General features: G+C 37.6%; 1 protein-coding gene across 5 annotated transcripts in view; it reads left to right on the forward strand.

The window, feature by feature from the left end:
* Positions 1–21116, forward strand: part of ADGRB3 (adhesion G protein-coupled receptor B3) — a 697114-nt gene that overhangs the window by 341340 nt on the left and 334658 nt on the right. For all 5 annotated transcript variants that reach the window (XM_034648079.1, XM_034648080.1, XM_034648081.1 and 2 more), the window contains 2 exons: positions 7934–8002; positions 11254–11362. In XM_034648079.1, coding sequence (XP_034503970.1) covers positions 7934–8002; positions 11254–11362 — 178 coding nt within the window. The remainder of the gene's footprint in view (positions 1–7933; positions 8003–11253; positions 11363–21116) is intronic.

Genomic DNA, 21116 nt, shown 5'->3' on the forward strand with positions numbered 1-21116 from the left:
CTCTTGCTTAAGAAGCAGCCCCTGTATGGATTTGAGAATGATTTTGCCACACTGAGTTATGCTTGTATAATTTTGGCAGTTCTGCCAGGCTACCTCTGGTTAATAATCCTTAGCATATTTAATCAGAGTAGTATCGCTAACTTCTTCACCTTTCCTTTGTAAACAAGGACCCTCAAGTAGTGCCAGTCTCATGCCTGAAGGCACTGAAGGTTGGATGGCTTCTTTTTTTCATTTAGCCTCCCCCATCCACTGCCCCTCAAAGCACACCCTCTCTGCTACCTCCTGCTGAAGCCCTTCGTCCTGAACTTAGCCTGAAGAGACTGGTAGCATTGAGTAAAAAATTGCCCATCCCAGCTATTCAGGAACTCCACAGGTCAAACTGTCTTACATCATGCCAGAACAATGAGATTAGTGTGAAAGACAGCCAGTGTTCCCGGAACCATGTTCTGATGTAGTTCTCAAAGTGAGCCAGAGTTTCTGTGAGATCTGTGATTAAAAGAAGAAAAAAAAAACAAAGATATCCTTTAAGATTCTGCCCTTTTTTTTTCCTCTAACCCAGTGAACAGTAGGGCATATTTGCTTCAGTAATCTGCTGTTCTGTTCCCCTAGATCTGACAGATTGCAGTGGTCAAGCTGGGACAGTCCAGCTCTGCTGGCAAGAGGAGCCTTCTGACCACAGCTTGCCAGGTCGGGTCATCCAGCCTGCTGTGGATCCCACTACTGACCTATTGACCTTGACAACCTAATCCTTTTGGCCCCCACTTCATCCCCTGGTTTTCCAGTGACTCAGTTTCTTGTCTCATATTCCCTAGATATCTTGGTCCCAGAACCTGCCAGGGGGCATCCTGGATTATAGTCTCCTGCCTTCTTAAACCTTGATAGTTTCTCATGGTCAATGGCTAGTTGATGTGCTGCTTGGGTAGATATTATAGATAAAAGATTTAAACCACAGTATCATGACTCTTTGTCCTAATTATTTGTGAGTTATTTTGTCTATTCACCTGTTATAAAAAAAAAATAATAAGATCAAGTACTCTTCAGGGGCGGTTAGTTTTTTTAAAACTATGTTAGGACAAACCCAAGATTATTTGTATAATGATGTTTCTCAGTTTCACTTCTGTATATTTTTTTGAATAGAAGACTAAGAAGGAGAGTCACAGCCAGGTCAGAGGAAGTTGGACATATGTTATCCATGTCTTCATCTGTAATCTGGGCGCGCTCATGGTTATGTATATCCCCCATGCATATGTCGTTGGCCAAGTGCATAGAGGCTGAAAAAATACATGAGATGTACCGAACTACACCTTGAACCCTCTTTGGATTTTTACCCTTGTTAAATGCTTAGTCTGTCTCCTCTAGATCTCTAGATTAATCTCCCCAGTGGGGTGTCTTCTTTCTGAATTCATTTTATTCTGTCACCTTTAAATCCTGCTTCTCTTCCTACCTTCTTATCTCCTGTCTCTCTTCCTTATTCCTCTTCCTGTCTAGTCTGTCACCAGTGCTTTAACCCTGACTTCATCCCATTCAGCTCTATTCCTGGTTATCTTTTTTTTTCCCCAAAAGTCTCCAGTTTTCAACTAAAACTAATGATTCACAAATGTTTACCTTTTAAGCAGCCAGCTCGTAGTTAAAACAGTCTGCTGGTCCTCTTCTCTTAGCTATAGTATAGACTCTTCACGCTCAAACTGAGCAAAATGATACTGACTGTCTTCTTTAGCAACACTGATGTTTCTTCTTTGGTATTTAGCATGGCTAACCACGTCATCATTCTAAACTGCCTGAGCTGGGAGCCAAAGACTGATCTTTGATGCTGCACTCTCCCTCCAGTGAAGTCTGTCTCCATGTCATATTGTTTCCCTAAACCAAGCTACCCTCATCTCCAGCCTCAATAAGCAAGACAGACTACTTTCTGACCTCCTTGTTTTCCCTCTCACTTTTCTGCACTTTGTTTTCCACTCAGCTGCCAAAGACAGATCTTTTATTTCTAATGAAACTCATGTCATAGAACTATAGCCTGGGATCAAGGCCCCACTTTATCTGACCTCTATCTTCTCCGTCCTGTGTTTGTATTCTCCCTCTTCCACCACATCCAGCCCCCTGTTTTAAGACCATGACAGCTATACTGGCTTTCTCTCTGTTTTTCAAAACATGTCCATACTGTCCCCTCTACCCTGGAAAGTTGTATATTCTCATCCCATTTTTCCTGGAACTCTCTTCCTCAGGTCTTTCCATGGCTGTGTCCTTCTTACCACTCTCTTCTCTGCTTAAATGTCACCTCATTAGAAAAATGTTTCCTGCTGAACATTCAACCCAAAGCAGCCTCGCATAAACATGCACACACCCCTCCCCAACCCAGTCACTCTCTATTCCCGTAAACTGTGATTTTTGTATCGCCCCTTGGAGTTATCTTGTTTATTTACCTATTTATCGCTTTCCAGTACCCACGACAGTATAAGCTAGATGAGAGTAGGAACCCTAGTGTGCCTTGTTCACTGTGGTATCCGTAGCACTTACAACACTGCCAGGTATTTAGTAGGTGTTCAGTAAATAAATAAGTAGATACATTCATGCTTCTCAAGCATTTTCCACGTCTTCCCTCACCTTTCCATTCTCACATTCACTGCTGTCTTTTAGGTCTTCGTAATTGCCCTTTTGAGCTATTGAAAACTTACCTACTGATGTTCCTTTCTCCTTGTGAAAGCCCACTATGCTTTGCTGCCTGGTTATATTTTTATAACTTTTCTTATGTCATTCTTTTGCTGAACAAAGCAGCACTTCTATGAGTGTACACATTCTGCCAGGGGTGGGATGGTGGTAGTTGGAGGGCTGGGAGCGTTTGCTGTGTTTGCCAAAGAGTGAACTGTATTTTTGAAAGAGGAGGCCTCCTCATTGGTTGTTGTTGGATTTAAACCTGAGGACCAGGTCAACTACCTACAGCTGCTCCCATCCATTAATTACATCCTACAACTTCTCAAAAGTATGTGTCTGTGCTTAGGATGGCCCCAAGACTTCAGTTTGCCATTTTAAATAGGAGTGGTTTGATTCCATATTCATTCAAGATAACCAGTCTTCTTATCTGTAAAAGTAAGTGTCATATCTCCTTCCCTGGGCATAGTGAGGTACTTGCTGGCATTGATATATGGCAGAAGAAGGTGTTGATTTGGAAAATTAGGTGGGGGCCATTTGCTGATTTTTTTTAAATTCTTTCAATGCCCACCCCACTCTCTTATACACAGAAGGTATGCAGTTAATCATTTTAAAATACTTGAGTATTTACATTTTCCTTGCCTTTTGCTGTACACTAGGACATAAGAGTGAAACAATCCCAACTAGATTATAGGCTGATGAAGGGAAAATCCCTGAACTGATCATCATACAAGTACATCATAATTAAAAATGGTGATAAACTTGAGAAGAAGACCACACAAAGAAACTACAAGTTAGCATGTGTGTCACCTTCTAAGTGGGTGCTATGCAGTTGGGTGGCTGCCTGCATTACTAACCTCTCTTTGATGTGAAGATGAAGTACAGTAGTTCATCCTTGGGTCAATGCATGGGAGTTCTGGTGCATTGCTCATGCAGGGATGTAGAGATGGAGGAGAGATGCATACTCATCACCCGATATTGGGGAAAACCGAATATCGGGACAGAGAACAAGGGCCCCTTATATAACCACTTCCTTTACATCATATTTTTATGGTTGATTACTTCTGTGAACTGACAGTTTCCTTTGTTCATGGATTTTTTGTTAATTTTGAATGATGAGATATTGGTAAATGAAAAATAAAAATGTTCACTGACTAAAATCAGGAAAAAAATATGCAGACCCTGAATACTTCAGGTGGTGGTGGTGATCTGATAAGGCCCTCTTGAGGAAATTGCATATAAATGTAGACATGAAGGACAACAAAGAGTTATTCAAGTAAAAAACAGGAAGAAGAGCAGTCAAAGAAAGGGAACAGCATTCTATAGCTCCAGAGGCTAAGCAGGAAAGAGCTTGGGATGCACAAAGAAGTCTAATGAACCTGCAATATAGAGACTATGGGGCAGGTTAGCTTAAGGCAGAGTTGGAGCAGTAAGAAGGGGCTAGATCACACATGGCCTTGCAGTTATCAACTGCTCCCCAGATTAGGGAGTCAATGGCCTATCCTGTTCTGTGCATCCTTATCTTAGGATAAGGATGTCCCTGACTCCTTGTTTAGCCTTTATGCCTTTTTATGGTCCTCCTATGTTTCCAGTCAGGGCCATTATGATTCCTTACAGACCATCATGAATCCTTAAAACTTTCAGTTCTACGTTATTAAATCTATTCCTTAGGGCTTGTCTTTGTTTCTCAGTGCCCAAGCATTTTGTTGATGGGTTAAGATGAGGAGAACACATTTCCCAGAGCTCAGGTATCCCAAATTGCTAGCTTCATCTACAGCTCTGTTCCCACAAGGAATTCAGCAAAATCTAAATGCTCAGATATGCTTCAGGATATTTATAGAAAACTTTATGGAATACATGAGAAATTTGTCAAGCAGAAGCCAATCAGATGTAAAACAAAAAATTAGTTACCACTTTCCATAAAATAGCGTGGCCTTTTAGTCTCATGTGGCCAAATCTAGATTTGCACTTCGAATGTGGCAGAAACATTTATGACTTCTCCTTATAACAGACATTTACTGCACTGATTTTCATAATACTTCCCGCAAAGAATAAGTGAAGAGTCATGCCCCCCGACCTTTTTGTCAAACAAACGTTTGCACAATGCCTCTCACATAATAGATGTCCAATAATAACAACACCAAAAACCCTCCCAGCGGTGTGCATTTCTTAGAAAGGAGAGTTTTCTCCTGGACAAATGATAGGCCTTGAAGTTAGTGGTGAATACGCTCTGTGCTCTACATACTGCTTGGAGAGGAAGAGGCTATAAAAGAGAGAAGGAGAGAGCACCCCGGGTTGTGAAAGTCTCTAGCAGCATAATAGGTGCAGATTCACCGTAATGTGGCCATAAATACAAATCATGCCACCAGTCATAAAAAAGATAACAGGAAGGGAATAAAATCATAAAGCCGCCATATATTGAGCACTTACCATGTGTCAGATTCTGCACTAAGAATTAGCTCCAAGCTTCACAATAGTTCTGTCAGGAAGCTATTATCTATCGTTTCTATCTTATGGTTTAGAAAAGGCAGGCAGAGGTGGGCAACATGAGCCTAGAACCACACAGTTAATGAATGCTGGAGACATTTTAAGCCAGGTCTGCCCCGTTCAAGCTCCAAACTCAGATTTGTCCAAGGACACTTAATTTTTCAGAACAGTCTAGGCCATAGAGATCAGGGCTGATCAAAACAAAACAAAACAAAAGCCTACTGTCAGTCTCAACTCAGAAGCTGACATAAGTGACCTGACCCATAAGTCACCAAAAGAGAGATCTTGCCAGAATGAGCAGAGTTCCTGAAGAACTCCAGCGAGAAGTGCAGCTGCTTCCAGGGAAGTTGCTTCATCCTTTCCTCAAAAATTCAGTTAAGTGGCCTAAAATGTTATACATACGTCGTCTCAAAAAATACCGTTCTGTTTGATTCTACTCTTTTCTCAGTCTGATCTTTGAGCAAATGTCAAAGAGAATTGATAGATAGATGAGTGCAGGGTCAGCTCAAAGGAATGATGCTTGAGTTTTGTTCAAGAGCCTGACATGTAGTGCCTGTGTGACTTCGTTATTTCCTTTAAGTTAGGACTCTATTAAATACCTGCCAGGACAAGGCATTGTGTGTACTGAGGATACACTGAGGAATAAGAAAGACAATCTTCCTGTAAGTTTTCCCATCCCCCTCTTTGGATTTTCAGGCTTAGCTCACAGTGCCCTGCGTGGTCTCACAGCAGGTCATTCCCAATCCAATCGACAGGGAGACAGGAGAACTTTATTCTGTACTACTTTTCCACCCTGATTAATAAAGTCTGACTTATTGCCTTGGGAGGTGATACAAAAACATTTCTTATACTCTCTGTTTGCCTAGTTGAATGTATATTTTATTAATTTGTGTTTTTTGTATATGCCCTTTGGCAATTTAAGAAAAAAAATGAACTCCAAATGTATCACTTTGATCAAGGAGTTGTGTGTGCTCACTGGCCTTCATGTACAGTGCAGAGTTACTGACCCACTCTCAGTAAAACATGCTTTGTGAAATGTTTTCTCAGAAATGGAAACGCATTTGCACAAATTGCTTCCCATTCTCTTGGAGTCTCTGGTTAGCGGTGTCGTGCATTTGCATGAAAGCTGGCAGGGGTTAGGATGTAGACCATGGTCGTGGACCTCTGCACAGCTAACTGGCATGGACAGGGATGAAATCTGCAACTTTTGCCTCATTAGCAGCATGTCCCCTCTGAGTTAACCAGCCATAGGCAATTGGAGATCTCTGAAGGTTAATTCTTTCTGCCCATAGGTAGAGTTACACCTCAGTGGCCTAAGCTCTTAAAATGTTATCACTCCAACCAGGAAATTTTAAGTGGAAAAAAATGGCTGGCAGTACAAAAAGGTTAAACGAATTGAAAGCAGTCTAAAGCAGACTTGCAGTTTTTTCAAGAGTCGCATAAAATATTCTGTAACTTTTACAGAGGTTATGACTTGAAACATGTTTCAACCATGTGATTACCAGGAGCTATTAAAATAAATAGCACAAATAGGGCAATTAAATATAGATACTCACAGCTTCAAAGCACAAGAGAAGAGGAAGTGAGGCAGCTTTGTTTTTCTTCTAAAAACACTCAGGTGACTTTATTTGGAATTTGAATAAAGACCTTCTTTGAAAAGCTGGATAGGGAGGAAGGCTGACGAGGCTAAAAAATTGTGATTATTTCCCCCTCAAGGGGGTCCTGTCCTGAGCTGATGTTTCGGTGTGAGGCAGTGCTCCCGCTAAATTACATACAAACCAAGCAGAGGAGATGGGCTCTGAGGACACAACCAAGGGACCACTGTCCACATAGCTTCAGATAAATGTCATGGCTTCACTTTGCACTCCTTAGGTCGTCTGGGACCCCAAGTTGCTATTCGTTTTCAACAGGCACTCTGGTCTTCTCCTCCTGGACTCTGTATTTTGAAGACACAGCATAGTGTGGGAGAACAGGAGGGTCTCTCTCTGGTCAGATCCTTCGTGTGTGAAATGGGAGCTAACTAAAAAGAACTGAACTGAGCTGCTAGACTCAAGTAAAGCCAATAGGTCTTCAGCGGTGAGGCCACAAGCATGATGAGGATGATTTGGCCCTTGACTAGGAACATGCTACTGTGTCTAGTCATTCTTCCATTTCGGCTTGCTGGCAAAAGGCAAAATAAAGAATAATTATTTGAAATAGCTAGGATTTATTGAGCACTTAACCATGTGCTATATGCCAGGTACTTGGAAAATTCCATGTCATCTTTGCAAGAGGTAGCTGTAAAAGTTAAAGAAAAATAGCCAGGAAGCGCAGACCAAGGATCGACCTGAGGAAACCTGTCACATGCCTCGACCTTGTCCACAGTCTGTGTCTTCACCACAGTGTTCTTCAGAACAACAGTATAACTAGCTACCATGGTTCACAATTAAGTGGATAACTTGTAATTAGACATACACAAGGGATTTTCACTACCGAAGGAAGAAAACTTATTTGCGAAGAATGATTTTAGGATAGCATGACAGAATATAATACAGAGACCATAATGGAAGATGTAATTGTAAGTAAACATAAGTACTTTACCTATTCTGATGTCTTCTGAGGTGTATACATGAAGTTATAGAGAAATCCCAGAAGTATGGTGCCAAGAAAGGGCCCTCAGAGACCTAGAATACTATGTTAGGGTCATAAAGCAGTATGGCAAAGTGTTTATACCCTTACCACACAGTCAGTTCAAATGGATGTTTTTGGGAAGTATATTCCCCTATGTAACATTGAATCTTTTATCCAATTTAATTTGCAGAACTTCTTTCAAATAGTTAGCAACCTTCTAGATGAAGAAAACAAGGAAAAATGGGAGGATGCCCAACAGGTAAGGCTGGAGCTGTTTCAAAACTTCAAATGAAGTCGGCTGAGGAAAGCTTAAAATATATGTGAAGAAATTAATGGCTTGCTATCCCAAGAATATAAAAGGAGACTCCTAAAAATCATCCTAGATTATATTTTACTAATTTTAGAGAAAATAAGTTATCTCTTTTACCCTAACAATCAGTGGACTGAAAGATACTGTAAATGTGGAAAAAACTGAACAGGTTTAAGTAATTTGTAACTTTGGGGTATCAATACATAGTAACTATATGCCTTACCAACCAGTTTCTTTCCTGCCTACAGACTGTGGGAGAAATAGCAAATCCAAAAGCATATATTACAAACCAAACTGTGGGGTAATAACAAGTAAAATCATTTGCATTTATTATAACACTATGTATAATCTGGATCAGATATGCAGATGTGCATTTGGATTCAAAGCCAAGAGTTGTAAAAATGAGTTCTCATAAGAAAATTTGAATTCTGCTTTTTTTCCTCTTTCTGCTATGCATGATCAGTGTAGAAAGTGGCCTTATTGGTTTAATTACTGTTTTAAAATACCTTTCACTGCATCTGTGCTATACTGACATATGTATGGTTAATAACACTTTTTTTTCCACATTACAGAAAAAGTGGGTTAGAGGTTAAAAAAGGGAGAATAAGCATGTTTTTAAAAATCCTGTGGAAACTTAATTTAACTGTGTATTAAAATTCTTTAAGTTCTCTACTTGACCCTTGCTAATTCTGAGAGAACAATGCAATCATGAAAATAAGAATATTTTCTGAGGTTCAGGTGAACCATCTATCCCTTTCTCCCCTTATAATCATATTCTCGGCCTTCAGGAACAAAGCATGCCCTTTATTCCTGTTATGATAGGGGCTCTAAAAATAGTCCAGTATGGGTCTACCTCATTATCAGGTACAAATTCTGTGCGTCTGGCCATAGCAAGAAAAAAGATCGCTCCTGAGTCTAAGACCCCGAATCTATCTTTTTCTGCTAGCTTGAATTATATATTTGTCCTTGGCTTTCTTCTAGAGGGGAGCCTCATTCACTCACTGGAAGGAAATGGTGTCTTTCCCTAGAATACAGCTGCAGAGGCTAAGCACATCTCTCCAGAATGCAGGAGACTATTAATTATGGATATATTTAGAGCAAATGTATAACACCCTTTTTTAAAACGACTGAAATTCATCAGATGGCATTATTTACTGTGAGGTCCCAGCTTGAACAGTGAGTGGTGTACAACTTCTCATCAATGGAAAATCGTGAAACCCTAATCCATCTATTTACCTGTGGGTTTGAGTTAGCTATATTATTATCTTTTAAATATTTTTCAGTAGTGATAATCCTTAACGTCTTTTTAAAGATAACAGCTTGAATAGAAATAAATAAAGATAACTACTTGAAGTTAAAAAACAACAACTGTTTTGTAGCTTTTACTGAAAGGGATTGTTATAAAGGCAGCCACATGGTAAATGAGTCTCCAGGTTTGTGACACAAAGGGTGAACTCCATTGCCGCACATAGTTCATCCTAAATTCACCTGGTATTGGGGTGACCACTTGTTAGTTAACTGGCTTTATCCAAAGGGGAAAAAAATAAGCTTTTTCTATCTTCATGAAGGTAGTTTTGCAACTTAGAGCAAGGTGCCTGCTGAAAGTTAATGCTCCCCCCCACCCATAGAAACTGAGATAGAGGCCCTGTCTTCCTTGTTATCACCTCTGTCTCTCTCTGAAAGACATCCCCGGGTCTTCCCTGTAAGAGTCTATTTAGCTTTTTAAAAAGATTTACGTGCATTTCAAAGAGACAGAGAAAGAACTTAACAATTACAGTTTTTCATAAGTAAGTGCTTTAAGAAAAAGGATGAAGGATGTGGGGCTGGGAGAGGAAGTCTCATTTTCAGTAGGGAGAATTAAGCCTCTTATTTTTAATTTGTATTTACCTTTACATGACACATACTCATATACACGTACAGAAAAACAGTAGGAAAAATACAGTAGTAGCAGAGAGCTTGGAGCTGATGGAAATTTCATGCAGATTTTTGGAATGATAATGAACTCTCAGAATTCATATTTAATGATTGAAAACTAGGTAAGAAATAACATTTCTCCTCAGATTTTCCCCAAATTAAAAAACATACAAGTATCCGTGCCACACATTTCTAAGTGTAATAGTCATTGTTCATGTCTTCAAATATATGTACCTATACGTTGCATCCTCAGGGTCTGAATTTTAGCGGGACACAGCCACAATCTCCTGTAAACTTTACACACTGTCCCTGCTCTTCGCCCTGCCCAATATGTCCCTCTCTTACTCCGGTCCCCTTCCAGCTCTGACTGTATATTTCTCTGCTAATCAGACTGTCTCTTCCCCTCCTGTACCAGCCTTTGTAAAGACAAAGCCAGTACAATTCTAATCCACTTAATTTTTTCATGGCTCCAAGGGGCAGTGGTGCTGAATGGCTAAAAGAAATGAACCTAACTTCAAAAGACTTTCTGCTCTAATGTGGTTCTCTAATGCAGGCTGACTGTATAAGCATTATGGCTGACACAGAGTAACATTCATATGACCTTCTAAATGGCTTTCACTTCCCACACACTATGCCAGATCAGGTTGTCTTTAAGCAAAGAATCCTCTGTTTGCTGTGTGTGAGGTGACATGGTGTTGGGTTTGCTCTGTGTACGTACCTGTGAAGCACCCACACCAGAGCTGTTGTCATGATCCTGAAATTGTTGCAAACATCATTACTCATTCAATAGCTATTACAGTTGCAGAAGTAAATGATTCTCCCCAGGTACAAAAGCTACTTTGTGAACTTAATAGTTGTAAATATCTTCATGATGGCAATAAGAATTGTTTTTTTTTCTTTCAGTGGCCATCCTATAGACGCTAAGCAAAAAATGTGAAAAGCCCCCAAATGTCAGTGTTTGCTCTATGTTATATTTAAGTGAGGAAAGGATCCCATCAAAAGTAAAGACGGGCAATTTCTAAGCATACAATCTGTTGGATATTTTTAGTTTCCTTAGATTTGTGGAGGATTAATCACTGTGTCATATCACCTTCAAAGTTCTTGCCATGTGACACCTGGTACCATTCTCAACTAGTGGTTCAAAAATACAACTGCTGCCAGTTGCAGAAATTTCTTCAAATAAATCAGAGCTCATTTGTGACCTCATTATGTAGTTTTTGTTATTCCAGTTACATATTCCACTATATAGACTTTTTATGCCTTCTAATCTTTGCTTCCTTTTGTAGATTTATCCTGGTTCAATAGAGTTAATGCAGGTGATTGAAGATTTTATACACATTGTTGGAATGGGGATGATGGACTTTCAGAATTCATACTTAATGACTGGAAATGTAGGTAAGAAATAGGATTTTTTCCCCAAATCTTACTGAAATTAAAAAAAAAATTGCAAGTATCTGGGCTATATATTTCTAAGTGTAATATATGTTGCTCATATTTTCAGGTATATGTAAGTAATGTATTATGGATATTTAGTGTCTCATTTTTAGCCCAAGCACATATATATTACACACACACACAAACACACACACACATTTGTGTGGATTCCTAGAGTGTTTATCTCATCTATATTTGCACAAGTACATGTAAAGGAAAATATATATACTGCTTCTTTCCATTTGCCAAATGTTCATTGTTATCTGACCTAATGTTGAAAATATTTAATATATATTCTTGTATGTTTTTTAAAAATGAGTCTTCATAATCTTCCATACATTGTTCATGAGGACGCCAAGTTACTTTTTTTTGCTGGATGTCCCAAGGATGTGCTGAATCATCACAGGTTGTAGAACATTTCAGAAATCCCGTAAGGTCACAGTGCTATTGCTGCTGCTGTCGTTTTCCCGAGTGAGTGCCAGGCACAGGGGATCTCTCCCATCCCTCTGTAGTGGATTCTGCACTGCCAGAGCACGTCAGTAATAATTAATAGTTGTCTCTGATAGGGAGGAATTGCACAGAGAAGCAAGACCGACACACTTTTATGGTGCCACAATTACACTAAGCCAACAGCAGTAACGTTGACCAAATGGCAAATGACTCTGTAGTAAAAAACATGGCAAGAACAAAAAAATAATCTTTTAAATATTATACGCATTGAGTTCATATGGTTTTTTCATTTCTTTAAAAGTTTCATCTCCTAATGTTGCTGTGATTCAGATTTTCTGTCATTTGTCATGCTTTAGTGGTCTTCACCTAAAGACCACTGAACTATAGATAATAATGTGTTTAAATAAACATAGCTTGCCTCAGACTCTTATTCAAGGCATGTTTAAGCTTTAGTTTCTGGATCAGGAAGATGCCTAACTTGATGGAGTGATTAACTAGGGGAGTTCAGCAAGTACAAAACATACAAACATGTGATATATGATATCATATATCTACATATACCTATATATGTAGATATGTGATTAATGCTTTTGCTGTTTCACTTTACATTGATTTTTTCTGAAGTCATTTTAGTCCTGTAGGGACTCATGGGATCCTAAGATCTCTTCCATCAGGATGACCTCAAAATGTAATGGATAATAACTAATTGCTGGTAATAGTCTTTAGTTGAGGAAGGCCTATGCAATGCAGTCCTTAAATGGGAGACATTTCGATGCCAATATACCATCTTCATACAGCATAAGTCCTTCCTGTTAGATTAATGTTTTGATCCACCTTCTGAGTCAGTTTGAGGGCCCAGACTTTCCCTCTGAGTGGGTGTTTAGCACCCACTTGTGCTGGTTCAGGAATGGAGTGAACTGTCCCTTGCTCTAAGCAATGAGTGATGAGAAGAAAAGGGGACCAAAAATAGTATCTTTGTTGAAAAATAAATTCAGAAATCAGAGAAAATACGAATTAAAGGTCCATTCCAAAAGAATTTAGGCAAAGAGAGGAAAGATCAACTCTGTAGGAAAAGGGATAGTATATTGGGCTATGAGTTTTCTGGCACAGGGAAGGAAGAACGTAGGGAGATTTGGGGGATGCTGGTCATTGAAGCTAGACCCATTCTCTAGAGGGGTTTATGACTTCTGTGGTGAGGAGGACCCACAAAGTCTTCTGTGCCAGATGAGTCCATTCACCAAGTAATTTCCAAGAAAAACTTAGGGGAAAAACACACAGAGGTATTGTTTCCTTAACTCTTTTCTATAAATGTTAACATCTAATTCTAAAAGTCATTGCTAATTAAAAGTATCAGATTGAGGGGCACCAGAGTGGCGCAGCCAGTTGAGCCTCTGACTCCTGGTTTCTGTTCAGGTCATGATCTTGAGATTGTGAGATTGAGCCCCACATCTGGCTCCACGTTCAGTGCAGAGTCTGCTTAAGGTTCTGTCTCCCTCTTTGATGCCTCCCTCGCCCCCACACACTCTCTCTCTCAAATAAATAAATAATGAAAAAATCTTTAAAAAAAAGTATCAGATTGATACATGGCATTTGTTCAGTTTGGAAAAAACTGTAAAAAGGAATGCCAATCTCAGAGTCTAGTAAACTTAAATTTAGACTTAAGTATACTGTTTGGATAACAGTATATGAAATCCTCTGTAGTCTAGTATAATTTACTATGAAAATTCCATAAATTATAAACATTTATTACTCTTTACCTTTCTTTTGACTTACCAAAATTATGTATCTGAAAACTTTGTGTATTTTTTGCATTAAGATTCTGTTTTCTAGGTTTTTCTATTTCCTTTATCATCGCTAAACTTTAAGAAGTATATTAAATACAGAAACCCAAAGCAATTTAGTACTGCAGATAAAGCCAATATTGTCTTATACTGTCTTCAGTCTTGTGTAAGGACAGTGTGATTTGTTCTTCTGATCACTTAGGTATAACTAATTATGTTTTTTTAAAAGGTTATATTCTATGAATAAATATCCCAAACATTATTACACAACCTAAAAGAGATCTTATTTGTTGTTGATTTCCTTCCAATACTAGCCCAGAGACTGACTTATTATAGTTTAATGACTAGAAGAAAGTTATTCTCAAAAATATTTGGACTTTCCCGAAGTGTATCCATATATTAGTCAGGTTCTCCAGAGAAACAGAACCAGTAAGACATAAGTATATATATAGGAAGAGATTTATTTTGGGGATATTGGCTCATGCAATTATAGAGGCTGAGAAGACCCACCATCTGTTGTCTGCAAGCTGGAGGCCAGGAAAACTGATAATGTAGTTCCAGTCCAAACCTGAAGGCCCGAGAACCAGAAGCACCAGTGTCTGAGGGCAGGAGATGGATGCCCCAGCTCAAGGAGAAAGCAGATCCACCCTTTGTCTTTGTGTTTTATTCAACTGTCAGGTGATGTCCACCTGCATCAGTGAGGGAAATCTTCTTTACTCAGTCTACTGACTCAAATGCTAGTCTCTTCCAGTAACACCCTCACAGACACACCCTGCAGTCTTGTTTTACCAGTTATCCGGTCATCCTTTAGCCCAGTCAAGTTGACACATATAATTAACCATCACAATCCACTAGTAATTACTTATTATTCATATTCTTCATATTATATAATTTGATGCTAGTGAATATAAAACATGATTATACTGTTTTGTCTGATATTTCCAAAGTTTTTGGACAAGGACACACAATGATAATAATTTACAGTAGCAAATTGTGAAATGTGTGAGTTGTCATTCATTTGTCTTACATCCTAAGTCCAAATATTAATTACCCAACATTAAGCTCATTATATGGAGCATACACACACACACACACATAAACATACATGTACACAGAGCTTACAAATAATAAAGAGACTAGGTAACTAAGAAACGTTTATTCTTTATGGTCATTTTCTTCAGGGTGTGTTGGATTAAGACTACTTAAAGAACCACAAGAGATCATCATGTCTCTTAAAGAGATTAATTTTTTTTTTCTGTAATGCCTGCATGCATTGCCACCTCACTCTTCTGGTATATAGATAAGCTTCTGAAGAAAGACAGAGTTGAATAGGCAAAAATAAATATCATGAAGACCGTAGAGTGTAATAAGAGAGTCTCAGAACCTTGCTGATACTCTGTTTTATGTCAACTTTAAATGTAGTTTCAGCATTTCTGTTTTCTGGTTCCTGGTTTAGATAGAATGAGTTGGAAGCAGAGATAGTGCTGTTAGAAACACATATATAGCAAATATAGTAGCTGAAATGCCGAAACAATAAGGACAAAGCTGTACTAAAGAATGCAGGAGAGTATGGAGCCCCTACCGTAGGAACAACTAACTCATGCCTCACCTTTGAGAACGTGAGTTCTAGGACTTAGGCTCATAATTTATGTCTAAAATCATGGCCTCTATTCATCAAGATAAAAGTGCCTAGAATCTGATTAAGATGGCAAGAAAATGAGTGACATATCTTAGAGTTTCTTCAGAATTAGTCGAAATGAAAAGTTTTGAAGTTTCTTTTTTCTGAAAAATGTCCCTACCTGCATCAGCTTCCAATAAATGAAGTGCTATTATAGGCTGAAGATCTGTGAACATTTTCATATAAATGCATGCATGTTCATTTTTGGAAGGGGCAGGTCCATAGCTTTGATCAGTCTCTAAAAAGACATATGCTCTTAAAAAGTTATCACAAAGCTTGAAAAAAATATCCTATGAACAAAGACATTAAGCAAGCTAATGCATTTATAAAATAATTGGGCTTAAATAGAATACTTACTTTTCATATTCATATATGAATGTGACATTCAAAATAGACACATGACAATTATAATAAATGAAAGTTAATGAGCACTTACTAAAGACTAAGTAGCTTATATAATTAATGAAAAAATGAATGAACATGAAAAATTGTTATGGTATAGACAGATTCCAATTTACAGTATGTCTCAGTTTATTGCAAAGTTGTATTCTAAATGTCCTAAATATGCTGTATAGGTCAGTGCTTTTTTGTTTTAGTAAAAGATGAGAATTTGTCAATGTATTTTTTAAAATATTATTGTAATCAATTAGGTCAGGGGGACTATATCTTAATATTATTTAATATGAGTTAAAGTTGTTTATTTTTCTTCAACAAAAATATTCTTTGAAGAGTTATTTAAACTTACTTTCTGTCCTTTTTCTGTAAACATTTTATTTTCAATCCCTTGCAGCCCAGTGTTTCCCCCATCACTTCCCTGAAACTCCTCTTGGAAAAGCTTTCTGGAAATTCCCAATTGCCAAATTAAATCTCCTTCCATATTTTAGCCTTCATGTCCCCTCTGTTTTGCTAACCACTGTATCTTTCTTAAAACTCTTCATCCTTTTATCATTTTTATATTTATTACAGTATAAACTAGAATCAAAGGATAACAATTAGACTTATGATTCGGAAATGATAAGATTTTTTGGAGGCAGTAACATAAAGCAAAGAAGGCGAAGCACTGAAAGGGGGGAAAAGTACATTATTTGAGGCCCAGCGGTTTGCCGTTCCAAATGCAGACTAGAATGTATGAGACCTTCCCTGATTAGAGCCATGTAGTGTTGGCATGGATTTCCATTGTTCTAAAGATTTGTCTAACCCTTTAGCAGAGTATTTGATAGTTTTTATTACGCTTTTAGCCATCAATTTTCCACAATAACTTCAAGTAGCATTTATATTTAACTTTATTTGTTGGTAAGAATAAACTGTTCTTTAGAAGTTAATTGCTTTAGTTTTGGACTTAGAACTTGAATTGTATTTATCACACTGAATTCAAGGAAGATAGTGATGTGCTAAATGTAGCTAGCCCACTGACTTTGTTCAATTAAAATCAAAAGAAAATTATCTCTTATTATAAGCAAAATCTTTCCTGTTATTCAAGTCATTAAAATAAATGACTAATCTTCTGGCCTCCAAGGGGGTTGCAGCCTCATTGAGGACATAAAATAATTACATTAATAAATAAAATACACTTTGGTATGTGTCACATGAACGAAACGCACAGAGATTCCTTACAAGAGATGTTGTTCTGTGTTAAGGATCTAGAAAATTTCTCAAAGAAGGAAGCATTTAGTATAGATTTTGAAGGATGATTGGATTGTTGACAGTTCAGCATGAGGAGAATGAGTGGCAAGGAGATGCTTACATTCCAGAAAAGTCTTTTAGCAGAAACAGTATTGAGTTGTCAAAGTTGAGATTGTACTTAGTGGATAAGTGGTTTATTTTGATAAAAACACATATGTACAGAAGTAAAGAAAAATGAAATAAAATTGGAGAAGCATGCTGAGACATGGTGTAGAATGGTTCGGAATTCTGAAGACAACAGGGAACTACCAAAACTTGACCTGATGAGAGTTGAGCTTAGTAAGACATTATGTTAGAGCAGAAATAGAATTTTCTTTTTCAGAAAGACTTTAATTATGGAAACTGGAAGGCCTTTTACAATCCATGCAGGAAATAAGGAAGACTTGAGTTAGTGGTAGTAAGAATAGAAACCAAATCGTGGTTATGAATTTGAGGTCTGAGGCAGAAATGATAATATTTCATAACTTAAGGTGTCAGAAAGAAAGGAGCAATTGCAATTATATTTATTCAACAAACATTTAAGAGTGTCTTTCACATATTAATGCTTAGATGCAAGTGTAACCCTCAAGTGAAAAAATGAAATGTGGTCTTGGGCTTTAGTAGAGAAGTCAAATTTATCATATATATGATAATCAACTGCATAAAGTGATAGTTGAAGCCATAAAAGTTTTTTTTTCAACTCTCAGGACAGTAATAAGAAAGAAAAGATGTAAGGTGATGCCCTTATTAAAAACAAAAAATTTGTAAATACACATGATGATGGATAACTAGATTTATTGTGGTGGTCATTTCACAACATATAAATACCAAATAATTATGTTATATACCTGAAACTAATATAATGTTTTGTGTCAATGAAATATCAATTAAAATTTCTGTATATATGACTATGGAGAGATCTCTAGGTATAGTAATAAACCAGATTAGGAAATATATTTTGTGTTCAAATAAAATTTAGATGTTATTCTAGATGGTTAATGTAAGTTATAGAATAAAAATCAATGTTGAGAGGAAAAAAAAACCCATAAAGACATGGCAGGTGTCAGACTAGAATAGTCAGAGATGGTAGGCATAAAGAATCCCAAAACAGGGCAGAGTAAGATCAGTGACATGTAATTATTAGGAAAGAAAGAATATTTCAAAATGAATACTCTAGCTAATATCAATTGCTAATAAATACCAGAGTTATTGAAACTTCAGAAAAATCTTGGGTGATTGCTGATGATATAACTTTAAAGTTCTCCAAGAAAAGTGCAGACACAATGAACAGGATCTAAATTTCTGAACTCTTTAGCTGCAGTCCATGGATTACACCCTTGGCATTTTGATACAATTATCTCCAAGGATTTAGTTGGCATAGATGAATGTTGATACGCCCACTAACTACTGTCTCTCACAACTGTTCCTTAGGAAGAATTCAAAGTTGACAATATCAGATGAAAAAGGAATATGTTTTAGACTAATAATATCTCAAAATACAGAATGTTATAATTACAAGCTGAAAGGAATTTCAAAAGTCCCTATGTATAAACCCTAAAAGATATGGTTCTGGAAAGTATAGTTTCAGTTCCTCCCCAGTAATCCAATAAGGTTAGTGTCTTGAAAACATTAGAGTTAAGACATTTTTCTTTGCCAAGCTAAATATCACTGTCTATTCTTGGTTTAAAAATACAAAATACTGGGCTTTTCAGAATGAACATTCATACTTGATATTTTCTGAAATCGAATCCAAATTCAATCTGAAGAATGGCATAATACAATTCTGACATTTCTTTTCTCTCCACAAAGCTGTCTTGTCAACATCAAATCTATGTTATTTCTTACACTCACTGGTAAATGTAATCATTTCTTTGGTAGAATATCTTGTTCTTCAATTGAGAAACCAACATTCAATCTGGTGATATAATTATAAAATAAAGTGGCTTCTCTTTTCTAGGCTTATTTTCCTTTCCATCACTGCTTAGTTTTGTGGTTCATACATCTCCATCACTTGTTTAACTTTCTTTCTTTAGAAATCAGACACTTGTAGTCAGATGACACCAAGCCTGAGGAATACACAATTTACCATCTTTTTTTGTTTGTCTGTAGCACCTGGCGTTGGTTCAGTCTGCTAGACTTGAGTCTGAAAGTGTCAGATTCTACCTCCTCTTTCTGGCTCTCTACTGCTCTTTCTTGCTAGACACGTGAAGCAAGTGGTGTGTCTTTATGTAGATCACGGAGGAAAACTAAAAATACCTGTTTGGTTTTTAATTTTTTTTTTCTTTTCTTGTCTTCTTCTTTTTTTTTTTAATGGTACTCCCTTGAGAAAATAAATAGTTCAAACATAGTTTTAAACTATGATTTGGAATGGTATGCAGCACTATGAATTCTTTGATTACTTCTTATTTAATATAAATTATCTCATACGATTTCCTATGATCTTCTTATTCCAGAGCACTGGAACAGGGTGGAAGCACTGGGGAGATTATTGACAAAGCCCATACCCAACCCTTCTAGTGGCAAGCAAGACATACTTCTCTGGGGCCCTCTTCCACCCAACTGAAAACTCTATTTTAGGTGCTCCTAGTGTCATTATAACAGATTGATAATGATCTGTGGATTTATTTGGCTTTAAGAGACCTTAGATATTTATTCAATAAATATGTGCCGTGTTCTGTTCCACTTTTTGACAGTTTCTCAGGGAATAAATCAGACAACATTCTTGCTCTCATGGAACTTATGTTTTATAGCAGAGACAGATGTCAAACATGTACCATCTAACATGTCCGGTGGTTTTAAGTGATATGAAAAGAAATAAAGCAAACCATCATGGTAAGGGAATAGAGAATGAAGAGGAAAGAGTCATTTTAGACTGAATGGTCATGGAAGACCTCTAATCAAAGTAGTGATATTTCAATACAGACCTGAGTGCCTTGAAAGCATGAGGCACAGTGATATGTGGTGACAGAACATTTTAAGCAGAAGGAACAGTGAGTACAAGGGTCTTGAGACATCCGTGTGCCTGATATAGTAGAGGCACTAAAGGAGGTGGTGGTGAAGTGGTCTGGGGGGATGGGGAAAGAAATGACATCAGAAAGGGAGTGGGGAGCCAGCATATGGAAGGCATACGAATATAGGTCTGAATGAGATGCAAAACCATTGAAAGATGTGGGCAGAAACATGACCTAATCTGATTTATGTCCTAAAAGGACCATTCTAAGTGTGGAGTGGAAACTAACAGGCCATAGCGGGGTAGGACTGGCTATACAGAGACTGGTTGGGTATTTATTGCGTTGGTCCAGATGAGAAAGCTCATTGGTTTAGACCAGATGCCAGTGGAAAGAATGAGAAGAGGTCAGATGCTGGAGACATTTAAAGCTTGGTCTTACAGAGTTTACTGATAGCTAGAAACAGGATGTGAAAGGAAGAGAAGGCTCAAGAAAATGTCTCCAGTACATTTCCAAAAACTCAACTACAAAAATAAGACAGATTTATGTCCAAATCTGTATCCTGTAAAGAAAAGTCAAAAACTTACTTTGGCAAACATTTAAATGTCTCTAAAGTTTAGGACCCAAAGCAAGCTTGTCTTAGTTTATTTATTTTTTCTTTTCTTATTCTTTTCAAAATTTTTATTAAGATGTAACTGACATAACATTGTATTAGTTTTAAGTGTACAACATAATGATTTGATATTTGTATATATTGGGAAATGATAACACAGTAAGTTTAGTTAACATTCATCACCACACTTAGTTACAATTTTTTTTCTTACAATGAGAACTTTTAAGATCCCTGTTATGGTGCACCTGGGTGGCTCAGTCCATTGAGAGTCTGACTCTTGAATTTGGCTCAGGTCATGGGATGGAGCCCTGTGTTGGGCTCTGTGCTGAATGTGGAGCCTACTTGAGATTCTCTCTCTTTCTCTTCCTCTGTCTCTCCCATTCCTCTCCCCCACTTGCAACCTCTCATAAATAAATAAATAAATATTTTTTAAAAGATCTACTCTGTTAGCAACTTATATTTTTTTAAAGATTATTTATTTATTTGAGAAATAGCAAGAGAGAGAGCAAGAGGGAGGAGCAGAGGAAGAGAGAGATGCAGACTCCCCACTGAGCAAAGAGCCCAAGGTGAAGCTTGATCCTGG

Source organism: Ailuropoda melanoleuca, chromosome 19 (assembly GCF_002007445.2).
Source record: "Ailuropoda melanoleuca isolate Jingjing chromosome 19, ASM200744v2, whole genome shotgun sequence".
Classification (NCBI taxonomy): domain Eukaryota; kingdom Metazoa; phylum Chordata; class Mammalia; order Carnivora; family Ursidae; genus Ailuropoda; species Ailuropoda melanoleuca.